Here is a 14,540-nt window from a genome sequence, read left to right on the forward strand (position 1 = left end):
ATCTATACATCTATACATATTAACTAAAATTGGAGTGTCTGTTTGTAATATTGAAAAAACCGTTTTTTACTACATGCATATGAATGTATATAGGGTACATACACCAAAACAACATTTTTATAATTTTTGTCTGTATGTCGTGTCTGTTTGTTCCGGCTTATCTCTGAAATGGCTGGAGCGATTTTGACGGGACTTTTTTTGGCACATAGCTGATGTAGTAGGGCATAACTTAGGCTACTTTTTAACCGACTTCCGAAAAGGAGGAGGATATATTTCACTTTTTTTATATTGGTTCTCGGGCAACTCCGTCGTTTGTAGACCGACTTCTAAAATTTTTTTTTGTTGTATGAGATGTAGCCCGAATTTGGTAACAAAAGTGGTGACTTGCTGACGCGGACGAAGTCGCGGGCAACAGCTAGTGCTTTATAAACTATTTACCATTTATGTAAGTCAGCCAACAAATATAATATCTACAACTAAATGACCCGGTGAACTTCGTTTCAGCCCAATCCGTTCAGCCGTTTTCGAGTTTTAGCGCGACTAACACATTTGAAAATCCATTTTTATATATAAGAAGATAGATAACTTGATAAAGATAGGGGACCATTGACATACTACGTTACACAAACCATAGGTTTTTGACATCTCCTCCTCCTCAATGAACAAATTTTTATTTGCTTTTTTTTATCACCCCTTGAGCTGTTCCGTAATAATTATGTGAATGGACCAAAAATAACATTTGAACTATTTAACAATTGACATTTTCTCTTTCGTTTTAAATTTCTTAGCTAATATTTAATTAATTTGCTATAAATAATAATTTAAAATTTTAATATACATAATTGCATATTTATAGTAACTAATTTTATCACTATAATTTATGATACTGAAATGCCTTCACATTAAAAAACGATGACAAAATATACAAAATACTCTGTGACATGACATTATGTGTTTATCGAAAACTATTTATAACAATATAATTAATAAAACCGTTTATAACGTCGATGTTACAGACAACACCGGATATTACGACCATAATATCCTGTAACATTATAGTCAATTTTTATGAGTAATAATTATTTTGTAACGACATACATAACACTGTTTTAGATCTTTTACACAATCGCCTAATCCATCAACCTTTTTCCGCCCCGCCCCCTAGTAAATCAAATAAGTAGTGTTCACGGACCACCTTAACAAAATAAACAGCAAAAAAAATCGGATTGGGTATGTTACGTATGTATGGTCCAGAGACGACACCGCGGCCCCCCATACATAATACACTCGCGGACCAAATATTAGGATTTGACATATTATTTTATTGCACATCTCACCGATAAACCTTCGTTTGGCGCGGTTTAATTGTAGTAAGTAGTTTTAAGTTTTATTAAATTAATAAATTAAAAAAAACTCTCTTGCCTTGCCAAATCTTAATTCGTTCAAGCAATCGAAAACAATTTGTAAGTACCCTGACCCAATATTACATGTACATCATTGTAACTATACAATTTATTTCTCTCCAACATTTAAGCTCGATTTTACCCAACAACATAAGAACGTATATTATCAACAAGGAATTCTGAAGCTCCAGTCACGACTACCAGGAGAACATAACCACTATGGTGAACAGCTTTTAGAAAACCCCAAGTCTTATCGCAAAACACGGCTAGAGATAGTAGATGTAGGTAACTATGAGGGTTTACCAATCTCCATAAACCGGAAGCGACGAAAAACGTTCTAGATTTGAACATCGTTTCCCGCCGAAATATATCGTATTCTGGACAATTTTCGAGCAGTTCCTGATACAAATCTATATATCTGTTCCACGCTAGAGAAGAGAGAAGCATCTGCCCAGAGAATAAGCCAAGAACTTGGACAATACGCTGAAAGCACACTTTAGTTTTGTACGAAATACCAACATCCGTCGTGTGTTCTTTTTCCAAATCTTCGTTCGCGTTAATTTCTTTAAGTTGGTGGTATGGTAATGTTGTCACTGTGGTACCCTTGTAACCGCGTCTTGGAGGATTATTCTTTAAGTATATCAGTATTCCTATCATCATAGCGATCACGCCTAGTAAATCACAGATTCCGTCGACCCAGTAACCCATAGTACCGACTAGGGACCTTTCTCCTTTAATATGCTTCCTCTCTCTCGCTACATGACCGTCTAAGTCGTCCAAAAACATTCGAATTTGGAACAACACGATACCAACACGACGGAGCGCCAAATGTTGACATGTCAAAAGCTTCGCGCCAAAAACTGCGACGCCAACGTGAAAGAAAGAAATCATATTCGGTGTTATTATCAACATAGTCTCAGATATACCTAGGCTTATATCTAGCACTACACACAGAGGTCCGTAGATATAGTGGTTTATGTGATCAACCATTAACGCCTTCACAGTCGGATGACACAGAGGATTAACACTGCACGGGATCCAAGTAACATCTTCGTAGTTCACTGGCACTTTAGAAGTCGTCGATTCACTGGCATTCTCGCGAATATACGCATCCAACGCATAATTGTTTATACGTAAATACAGAAACGTATCCATACAAATGCAGTAAGCGAACACGACGAATAGGAGGCACGTGAGTATTTTGCTAGCTTGGGACGACGGCCACATCATTTTGGCGGCTTCTTGTAGTCAGTAATACATTTTATCGCAACTACACTTCACTGCATTTTTTCGAAGTATACCGCGTTGCGGAATTGCGGTGCATGCGTGCGCACATAGCGGTGCCGCGCGCCGAGTGGCGAGAAATGAGTTATGAGAATTCCAAATTCAAACTTCGAAACAATTTTGCCAACTTTATGAAATATTTCTCCCTTTGGGACTTGGGTTGGGGAAATTTCTTTTTTTTTTTTTTTACAACTTTATGTTACAACTTTAGTTTAAGTATTTAAAATGTCCTTGACTTTTAAGTTTAAAATATTTATTAGTATGTACAAATTAACTAGGATGTGAAAGTAAATAATATTAATCAATGTTGTTACTGTGTCTGAAAATCACAATAATTACATTTTTATTTAATGTAAACAAATAATGTAACTTTTCAATCAAAATGACGAAACCAAACGGAACTGACAAACTTTGACAATAATTTAACGTCGTCGTTTTGAAAAGATAATTTTTTTATCCTGACTTTTGTAATGGCGTTAGTCAAAAACTCAAACTGCATTCTCAAGATAATTATTATTAATGAAAAGCGAAAACCTCTAAAGATTATCTAATTAAAAATCACTTTATATATTTTTTACTAACATAGGAATAAGATTATTATTATTACTTACTAAACTCTATGGGCTGTCATGATAGTCTGCAACAAAAGTATTTTTTTTTTTATTATTTCAATAGTAACCTCAAAATTTCTCCAAAAATATTGTAAAACCTTCACGTTGGCAACACTTCCAACCGATCGAAATTATGGTGGTTACACACTGTTATAAAAATATATTCCCCATTCTTTTTTTAGTTTGTTATCGTTCTCTCCAACCTCAATAGACCGGTTTTGTTTATTTACGATCGTTGAGAATTGGGACGGAATTTCGAAATCACGCCTTTTGTTTCAAAATGCACTTACGCGCATATTATTTCGGATCGGGCCGCATTTTCCATACATTTTATTACCGAATTTGTGACAGATCATAAAATATGTACATACTTATGGATAATAAATTTGTCCACTGCTACTGTTGACGGACTTACCGAGAACGAGATTACTTTGGGCTGATAAAATGCCACTTTATGACCTAGGTCCTAGGCTCTACGCCCGCGCCACTGCTTGAAAGCAGCGGTGGGACAATAGAGATAACTACCAGTACCTACTTCGACTGCTAACGGCCGTTCCCAATATTCAATCTATCTCTGGTTTGATATACTACCGATCGCAGCTAACATTGAATTGACATAAAATATATGTCTCTAATGTCTAACGTACGTTCCCAATATTTGATCTATCTCTGGTTTTGCCCTACTAGAGATAGGAATAGCTCACATTAGACATTAGAGCCATATATTTTATGTCAATTGTGAGCTATTCCTATCTCTAGTAGGGCAAAACCAGAGGTAGATCAAATATTAGGAACGGCCGTAAGAGACGGATGTGTATTAATACCTGTCATTTCTTTCGGGTTTCGCCAGGATAAGTTAAGGGCTGGCGCGCTGGCTGATATAATTTATTTTTAAAATGAAGATTTTGAAATTGAATTCTGACAGTTTTCTTTGCATGTGCCAAAATATAAACAACAACTAAATTAGTAGGTGCTTTAGGTGGTGGGGCTGCGGTCGTATATCACGTGTTTCCCGTAGGTAACAACCCTAGCGACGATTTTCGTCATAATACGTCAAACTTAAAAATTTCAACCTCAGTTCTAAGTCGGTATACTCTATAGTTCTGTCTACTCTAGCGGTGGCAATCGCTAGACCAGTGTCGGTAAATGAAACCTATAGCCTAGGCCAGGCCCCCGTAAGGGGTACTGGTGCCTGTGTGCAAAAAAGGATTTTGGTGCCCCTTTAGGCAAAATTTTTGGAACCTTGGTTTTGGCGCCCCTAGATGATGGCGCCCGTGTGCATTGCACACATTGCACATATGGTAGCGGGGGCCCTGGCGTAGGGACATAAAGTGGAATTTTATTTGATTTTTGTCGGTCGCGATCTTGCGGCAAAGATCGGAAAACCACCTGAAAGTAGAGTCTATAAACTGTTTTACATTTAGATCTTAATTAAGTAAATTATTATATTACTAGATGTTGAGCGCGGCTTCGCCCACGTAATTTAGGAATGTCACGGAAACCGTAAACTTTTCCGCAAAAAAGAAACCTATGTCCTTTCACGTGGTCTATTCTTCATGTATGCCAAATAACATAAAAATTGCTCCAGTAGGTACGTTCAAATAATTTCCCCCGTTTTTTCCACACTTTACTCTATTTCTTCGCTCCTATTAGTGTTAGCGCGATAAAATATAGCCTTTCTCGATAGGCTAGGTAGGCTATCTAACACTGAAAGAATTTTTCAAGTCGGACCAGTAGTTCCTTAGATTAGCGCGTTCAAATAAGTCATTTAAAATAATTTCTCCCGTTTTTTCCACACTTTCCTCTATTTCTTCGCTCCTATTAGTCTTAGCGCGATAAAATATAGCCTACTACCAACTATTTCTGTACATACTACAGTCTTCATTACTTTGAAGTCGGTACTAGTCCCAAAAGCTTCAGATATAATTAGCTGGTACCGACTTCAAAATAATGAAGGCTGTGGTATGTAGTAATTTTTTTAATAGTTTTTTTTCAGTATTAATTTTGTTGTTATAGCGACAACACATTCTGCGAAAATTTCAGAAGTCTAGCTATAGAGGTTCTTGAGATACAGCCTGGAGACAGACAGACGGACAGACAACGAAGTCTTAGTAATAGGGTCCCGTTTTTACCCTTTGGGTACGGAACCCTAAAAATTACTATGTTAAAGCACAAATCAATAGGCGTGATAGTTTTTCCGTAAAGTGTACCACAAAATGTAAACATTGTGGGATATACTAGGGCTCGCTTCGCTCGCTCTCATAAATCGATATCCTTATTAAAATATTGATCGATTAAAACGGTGAGTCACTATCTATAATCTACATAATATTATCTAAATAATCAATAATAATCTAAACAATGATAATTTTAATCAGAGATAAAACCAAATTTTGAATAATAATTTGCTAAATTGTAAAATTGACTTAGACACAAGGCCCTGAGGCTGGAAAATGAGATAATAAGGTTTACTTGGTCTGATTGTCTGCCAGTGCTTCCTAAACTTTTACGGAAACCCGGGTTATAAAAAAATTATCTCACACAAGTACACTTACTACATCTACACTTTAATTTTATGAAGTTTTTAACATTAAGCTTAGGCCAAACCGCGAAAATCAAAAAATCAAAATCAAAAAAAAATTGATTTTGATTTTGACCGCGACCAGGCGACTGCGAAGCGGAGCGTCAAGTTTTCAAATGTGTTTTGTATACAAAAAACACATTTGACAACTTGACGCAACTTGACGCAACTCGACGCTCCGTCACTGACACGTAGGTTTGTTCTAAGCTTTATTATTATATTAAAACTAGATGTCCCGCGCGGCTTCGCCCGCGTAAATTAGAAATTTTACAGAATCCATAGGTACATTTTCCCATAAAAAATATTTCCCCCGTTTTTCCCACATTTTCCTGAGTTTCTTCTGTCGTATTAGTCTTAGAGTAATAATATAATATAACCTTCTCGATAAATGATGAGTCTTACTCGATAAATGATCTATCTAACACTGAGATAAGTTTTTAAATCGGACCTGTAGTTTCTGAGATTGACGCGTTCAAGCAAACATACTCTTCAGGTTTATAATATTAGGTAGATATAGATTTTTTTTAATTATCGCTTGACAAACTCGAGTCTCGATCTAAAAGACTATGAAATGGTATAATATGGTAGTGATGATGATGATGATGATGATGAAGAATGTAATTTGCATAGTAGCATATGCTTTCTGTTCTTAAAACAACGCCGAAACTCCCAAACTTGTATCTATAAAGAATCAGGAATTCTCTCAGCACCTTCCGAACCACGGTATACCAGGTATATCTCGGTGCAAAATCTTACTTGTTGGTAGCATATGCTTAGAATACTTCTCACGAAACCGAAGTCACCATATGTTTCCCTATAAGTTTTGAGGAGTTCCCTCGATTACTTATGGATCCTTCATCAGATCACCACTTTTCTGAATATAATACCAAATTGGGATGATACCCTATATACCAAAAGAAAAATTTTGAAAATCGGTTAACAAACGGCGGAGTAATCGTTGAATATAAGAAAACGAACATAACACCTCCCCCATTTTGAAAGTCGGTTAAAATTGTAGCCTATGTGTTATTTATTTAATATTTTAATCAGCACATGAACTGAATAACAAAATTTTTTTCAAATTAATCGTAGCACCATCTGTCAGGACAAACTAAAATTGAAATAGAATAATATTGAATGCGATGATAGCGCCGTCCGCCGGATCTAATGTAAAACATTCCAAAATCAACAACTCCTTATAAATAAGAAATTAATTGAAAAAACATTTTCCAGTAGACCAAACTGTAAATCTAAACCATTCTCGAATCTCCACGAACACACACAAAAAATTTCATCAAAATTGGTCCAGTCGTTTAGGAGGAGTTCAGTCACATACACACGCACACAAGAAATATATATATTAAGATTAGGTTATAATTAGAAGTTTTGAGCGGAGCCGTTAGCAGTATTTATATTTTGTATTTGTATTTGTCTAGAGCCTAGACAGTAGACACTATACTTTTTCAATTATGGTATGGACAACTTCATGACGTTGGGTCCCAGGACAAAAAAAACTTTTTATCCTGAAAATGTACGCTTCCCGGACGATAAACGATTTTTAGCGCAACGGAATTGCGGGCGTCATCTAAGTAACACACTAAATAACTTTAATTTTTTTTCGCTCTCTATATGTAGAGCCAAATCGCGGAAAATGCCTACATTTGTAATGTGCCCCCTAGTTGGGTTGGGAATACCAGTTCCATCCTGGCGGCCTGCCAAATATTGATTGGCTCAAACTTTGACAGACGCCCGACCTTGTAACTGCGGGGATAAGGCCTAGAAGTGCTAAACTATACTACTGTACATAATTATGTCCTAAGCCTAGTTAATATAAGACATTTAGATTTAAGTATTAATTTGTTTTGATAAAAGCAGCTGCCCCCCTGCCCCTACCTGGGTACGCCCATGGTCTCAAGTGATATCTTTTATATATAATAATATATTATATATAATAACTAGCTGTCCCGGCAAACTTCGTCCGCGTGGACTTCAGTTTATAGTTTATACAACAAAATTGATGTCAAAAGCTTTTATAAAAAAAACCCTGGTACCCCTTAAATCAAAACAGCTGTGCAGTGTGCACATAATAGTATTTCATTTTTTTTATATTAAACTTTATATTTTAAGCCAAATTTTTAGCTTATTTAGCCCCGCAATTACAAAACTTTACCCATAAACTATTTATCATTGATAGGTTTAAGGTTACGTCACTGGCTCACTGCATAGATAAAGTACTGATTTATTAAATAACGTACTTAAGAAATAATAATCGAAAAAAATCGGAATCTGAATGTAAGATATAAAAATACCACCTCTTATAGAAAGACTTTCGGGCAAGCGTTAGCGCGATGTAGGGGACGCACGGCGCCATCTATTATGAATTTTTGGAACTAACGTAATTTGAACAAATTTACGCATTTTCACCCCCTTACAACGCTTTTTTCCAGTAAAAAAGTAGGCTATGTCCTTACTCAGGCTTTAGACTATCTGTATACAAAATTTCATTACAATCGGTTCGGTAGTTTTGGCGTGAAAGCAAGACAGACAGACAGACAGACAGAGATAATTTCGCATTTATAATATGAGTATAGATTTTTTGGTATGAAAAATAGATGTTGGCCGATTCTCAGACCTACTGAATATGCTCACAAAATTTCATGAGAATCGGTCAAGCCGTTTCGGAGGAGTATGGCAACGAAAACTGTGACACGAGAATTTTATATATTAGATATATAAATATATATATATATATATATATATATATATGCAGCTGCCCCCTGCCCCCCCCCGAGGGGGGGCAGGGGGCAGCTGCCCTGCCAGCAGCCCCTGGATCATGTTGACGTCCCCTACTAAGTAGTATCTAGTACTTTTATCTATAAAAATCTAAAATTAAATCGAAATTTTGCCATTTCTTTGCAATACAATACTTTTACAACAATTTTTTTTTTATTCTTTATAAGCACCTAGTTTATAAAAAATCTGATTTGCCCCCTCCTGGCCCAGAACCTGGGTTATTTGCCCCCCCCCCCCCTGGCCCAGAACCTGGGTATTTTGCCCCCCCCTGGCCCAGAACCTGGGTACGCCCATGTATGAGTATTGCACTTGCCGCACTCAGGAACGAGATGAGATGATTTTACTTTATTTAATTGCTACATGACGCCCGCAACTCAGTTGCGCTAAAATTCGTTTATCGCGCGGGAACCGTACATTTTTTCAGGATAAAAGTATCCTATGTCCTTTCCCGGGACTCAAGGTATCCCCATACCAAATTTCAGCAAAATCCGTTTAGCGATTTGAGCGTTAATAGCAGACAGACACACTTTCGGTCGGGGAATACCCGAATAGTATCATTGGGGTATTCCCCGACCTATCAAATTGTTTAATTCGAGCGTTTATCTCTTAATTTGAATGTCAATAGTTTGCCATTGTACCTAAATATAAGCATTCAAGGAAACTCGAGCGATAACAACCAAAATTTCACGCAATTACAGGCATTATTTCACTAAATATTTTAAGCATAATCCATAGTATTTGATAATATCTATACTAATTTTACTGTCAGTTTGTCTGTTACCTCCTCGCGACTAAGCCGCTGAACAGATTTTAATAAAATTTTAATTATCAGCGAAAGAAAATGGGATGGTTTTGATGCTGTCAAAACGTGCATGGGCAAAGAGGTTTATTATTACTACATTTATTATATACTGTATCTCTTTCTCTCTTGTATCTTAATTCTTAAAGGTCAATGGGACATGAAAAATATAGGTTATTAGCTCTTTTATTTCGATATATTATGCGGTATGCCTAATACTATTTGTGACCCCAAAATCTCGTAAGTTTCCAAAAATTTCGGTCTTTAATTACGTGTTTTTGACCCCCCATCGCGCTATAATCAATCTCGTGTAACCCCCCCAAAAATTTCGTCACGCTCTCTACAGACACGTTTAAGGCCGGTATAAATAGTCAGTACTCAAGATGCATCTCGGTATCAAGATACGGTTCAGGATCTGTGATTGATTGGCTGTCAAAATTTGGACCAATCACAGAGCCGAACGGCGTCTTGAGACCGGGTCGCATTTTAAGTACTGACTACTTATACGGGCCTTAATATGGTAGAAACACGACATCTCAAGGGGAAATAGTCGCTCCTTAAACAGTCAGTAAAAAGTGTTTAAATGGTAGCGTTGATAAAAAGTGCATTGCCTTGGTCTCTTTTACATTACAGTAAGAACTTGATTAGCCATACTAATAACTATTATTATTGTTGTTAGGCATTCAGATTCAGATGTGGAAAAATCAAATGTATGAAGAAAACCGTTTTCAGGTCATTTCAATTATTATTTTTCCGACCCAAATATCGACCAATAGAATTGCACCATTCGACGTCACGTGGTACAACCTACATGGTATTATACTGATAATTTTTTGAAAATTTTCTCTGGTAGTTGCTATATATAAAAGACAAACACGTCAAACTGACAGGTTGAATTCAATTGTGTCTCATGGTGCAATTATATTGGCCGACATTTGGGACGGAAAAATAATCCCCCGAATACCACACGAGCTTCAAAATTATCTGGCATTTCCCTCAAGTACCAAACCGACCTCAAGGTCGGTTTGGTATATTGAATCAAAAAAATCATGAAAATTTTATTAATCTGACTGAAAAGATATTTTGTTTCCAACACTTCATTTTGCGTGCAGAGTAGGTAACAGTTTTTTCCCACTTGCCAGGAAAATTGACGTTTATTTTATGATTATGGTAGTTGGTTAACATTCAGCTTTAATGGTTTTATTAACGAACTTTGCTATTTAGTCTACGTTTGAAAAGGTTGATATTATACCAACTAACCTGTGGCACTTGTGTGGACTTGCCGCAGCCGGTCTCACCGATCAAGATGAGCGTCTGGTGCTTTTCCAGTAGATACAGTATGTGGTTCCTGTAGAATTGAATTATAGTTATTTGTACATGAAGGTGTCTGTCAATTATTGTCATCCGTCTCATTATATTAGTAGGGGTATTTATGTATCTCGGGGCGGTGGTGTGGGGACACCGACACCCATTGCACCGAGTCCTAGAGAGAGAGCCGTGATGAGCAAGGTGTTTCTGCGCATCGCGGCCCCCCGAGAAGCGGGGTGGTGTCGGGTCTGTAGATGATCGCTGGTAGAGATTTTTCAGGTTCTATCGTACCCGCAACTCTGCCTTTAGCGATGAGTGGAGCACCATGGGGTTTTAGTGAGTAGACTACGCAGGAGTTCCACATACCCCGGCCGATATCCCCAATTTGCCGGGGATGCGTAAAGCATTTCCCCATCTTAAAAAAAAATGAGTATTTATGTATCATCCCACAAAAAATCACAATTATGTTATTTGGCAAATATAGAATAGACCAGGGGTCACCAAATGGCGGACCACCGACCCATTGTGTGCGGACCAAGCATGTTCGAAGATGGTTTTCTTTCATCTTAGGACTTCAATATACTATAGCTTGCACCAATATGTCACTCCAAACTTCAGAGAAATTAAAATGAGCTACAAAAAATGGTTACTTTTCTCATTAATATCTAAAAAATACCTTTGTAATTTCCGTTGTTGTTTGTTTAAATGTTTAATTATTTTTTTATATAAAATGTGTGGACTGCGAAGGTCTTGAAACGGACCCCGAGCGAAACTAATTGGTGACCCCTGGAATAGACCATGAAGAAGAACATGCCAATGGACACTCGCAGCATCAGAAGAGCTGCAGGAGCGTTGCCGGCCTTTTAAGAAGGAATAGGGTAGGGGAGGGTAGGGAAGGGAAAAGGGTAGGGGATTGGGCCTCCGGTAAACTCACTCATTCGGCGAATCACAGCGCAAGCGCGCCGCCAAGCCGGTTTTCTGTGAGTCCGTGGTATTTTTCCGGTCGAGCCGGCCCATTCGAGCCGAAGCATAGCTCTCCCAATTAAAATGTACAGTTTACGCGAAATTTCTTATTGTCTCCGGTGGAGCTTTACAGAAAGTCTAGCACATAAATACAATCGAAACATAGCCCTGTGGAGTTCGGGTGCAGTAGGGTTAGAAGGAATTATTCATACCTGTATTGAAACACTGGCAGTTTCTGCCTCTGTGTGGACATTGGCAGGTGGTGGTATCTGTTATACACGAAGCTTGTTTTGGAGTCATTGTCAATACTCAGCGCTGACTCTACGTTCGGATTGACTAATGTTTCAACAGTACCGTCTTTATTTTTGATTGGATATAGCGAGTTTTCACCTGAAATTGCAAATTTAAATATCAAATTGTAACCCATACATCTTATATCTTTAAACGAGCAATTGACGTTCCCCTAGGGAAGTCATCTAATCCATATTTTATGTTTGTGTGAAAAATATTATAATATATGTTAAATTTTCTATCTATTAAGACATCATAATATAGTATTTAGTCAGATGTGATATTCGTCTCACCACTGTAAACTTTGAAATCTATGTTTCTAACTATTTCGCAACAAATATATTAATACATTATTATAATCTCAATAACACAGAGCTTTACAAACTGTTTATGTAAACAATTCTTTGAAATAACTTAACTTGTTATCAATAAACAGATAAGAGATAAGAGTAATAACAACCGGTTTTGGTATTATACACAAGCAAACTTCGTCCTTAGTGCAGTACAAATAAAGTTCAAAATGGCCGCGGCCGGCAAAAAGCCGTTATAAATAGGTAATTTTTATCTTGATTGTTTTACTAAAACGATACTATTATATACTATTACTAGGATCTAAATCGTTTTGTACACGATAATATACGCTTTTAACGTCAATTATTTACAAAAATATTAAACAAATCGCGTTCAAATCACATAAATAAAAACCAAATTTTCTCTTGTAAACTAGAAGTTATTACGATGTAAGTATTTCTTTCAAATGATTATCTAAAACTATTTATAAATTATAATTAATAAATTAAACTATTTTAAGGTTATGAGACTCACCGGGTTTGACAAACATAGGCCGTTTTTCTGACATGATCACACTTTTTACAAACACAATAGCTTTAGGTTTTTTTGTTGACAATATCACTGATGAAATAAAGTTTTTTACATAGGTATATACATAGACATAATATATATGGGTATATATTATGTCTATGGTTTTTTAGTCCATTTTAGCTTTCAATTTGGACGTGAGTTGGACTTTTGTTTACAACACAGTTTACAAATAAAACTTTAGTTCTTCTTCTTCTTTAAAAATGGCCTCCCATAATTATTTTTTTTCATATAATGGCACTTCGGCTATAACCATGGCCAGTGTCGAGTATAATATTATGGCGGGAAAACAATATTCTTTAATACAATTTTTTATATATTAACGTCAGGTCAGTCAGGTCTAAAGTCTAAGTATAAAGTCAATACAGTCAAGAAGTCAAGTCGGTCGATTCAGTAAAGTGGTAGGACGCTTTACTGAAACTTTTGATGGAGTTTTGGAGGGAACACAAAAGAGCACGTTTCTGGTTATTACATCACTCTCCCACACTTGTGCACGATAACGAATATGTAATGGTTAATATCCTACCAATATTACACATTAAAAACCCAGATAACACAATTTTAGGAAAATAAAAATAAAAATTTTAGATAATAAAAAAACACAACATCACTCTTTCACATTCTCCCAAAAACTCCTCCCATAATATTTATGGAATAGCCAGTGACAGTAACTTTCATTGAGGTACTAATACTATGGATTGGAGAGCCTTATGTTATCGGTGTACAAGCGTCAAAACCGTGTAATATTATGTCCTACTTACTAGGACACAACAAAGGAGTCGGTCGGCATAATATTTCATGTAATAAAAGTGTTAATAAAGGTTTTTAGTGAACATTTAATGCTAGGATATTGTTGAGTTTTGTGGTTCCGCTAAATAATAAACCATAAGAATGGTCAAAGAATGCCTCAAACACGTGGATTTAACATTAAATACGTAAGTTTTGAATAACGTTTTTTGGGCTTTTCAATCGGTATTTTTGTAGGATAAAAAGATAATTTATAAGTTTATTAATCCCTTAGACTGGGTTGCACCAGAGGCGTGGGTAAAGTTAAAGTTATGGTTATAGTTAAGGTAAATTTAACTTTAACTTTACCCTTAACTTTGCCCGGAGAAATTGACAGATGACAGCTGATCCAATAAGGTTATACATGCGCGTGGGCGGGGGCGCTGCTGGTAAAGGAGAACTGTCAAAAATGGCGGTTTTTGTATGATGACAGCGTTAGTTCCTTTTTTGCATTCCACATGCATTTAAAACCTTGTCGAGCTCTATGGTTATAGTTAAATATGGCGTCTTGATGGCGTCCATTTTTAACTTTACCCAAAGATTTGACATTTTGCACTGTAGTCAAAGTTAAAGTTAGTTGGTGCAATCCAGTCTTATTCGTGCTATATAAGGCATTAGTGCTAAAAATGTCACATCAATTAATAATTTGGCTATAATAATTGCATAGCTTTTTACGTGTGTTTACGGATTCTCATCACTTGAACTATCGTTAATCGATATTATCATGAACACTAATTGACTTACTTTCTTGTATCATAATGTGCTTCGAAATAATCGACAAATAAAAATATTCAAGAAAATAAACGCACACTACTTGTATGAAAATAAGCACAAAATGGCCA

The 14,540-nt window shown here is 36.4% G+C and overlaps 2 protein-coding genes across 2 annotated transcripts in view; both read right to left on the reverse strand.

Annotated features, from left to right (window-relative positions):
* The window catches only part of LOC121738001 (probable ATP-dependent RNA helicase DHX35), a 59,187-nt gene extending 46,227 nt beyond the window's left edge, over positions 1-12,960 (reverse strand). Inside the window, exons 1-3 of the mRNA XM_042129796.1 lie at positions 12,859-12,960; positions 11,955-12,132; positions 10,732-10,819 (exon numbers count right to left, since the gene is read on the reverse strand). Coding sequence (XP_041985730.1) covers positions 10,732-10,819; positions 11,955-12,132; positions 12,859-12,892 — 300 coding nt within the window. The 5' untranslated portion in view covers positions 12,893-12,960. The remainder of the gene's footprint in view (positions 1-10,731; positions 10,820-11,954; positions 12,133-12,858) is intronic.
* LOC121737999 (ceramide phosphoethanolamine synthase) lies at positions 902-2,759 on the reverse strand. Its single transcript, XM_042129794.1, has one exon. The coding sequence runs from the start codon at positions 2,631-2,633 to the stop codon at positions 1,542-1,544; it is 1,092 nt and encodes a 363-aa protein (XP_041985728.1). The 5' UTR covers positions 2,634-2,759; the 3' UTR covers positions 902-1,541.
* Positions 12,961-14,540: the final 1,580 nt, after the last annotated feature.

The sequence above is a fragment of the Aricia agestis genome, chromosome 22 (assembly GCF_905147365.1).
Source record: "Aricia agestis chromosome 22, ilAriAges1.1, whole genome shotgun sequence".
Taxonomy (NCBI): Eukaryota; Metazoa; Arthropoda; class Insecta; order Lepidoptera; family Lycaenidae; genus Aricia; species Aricia agestis.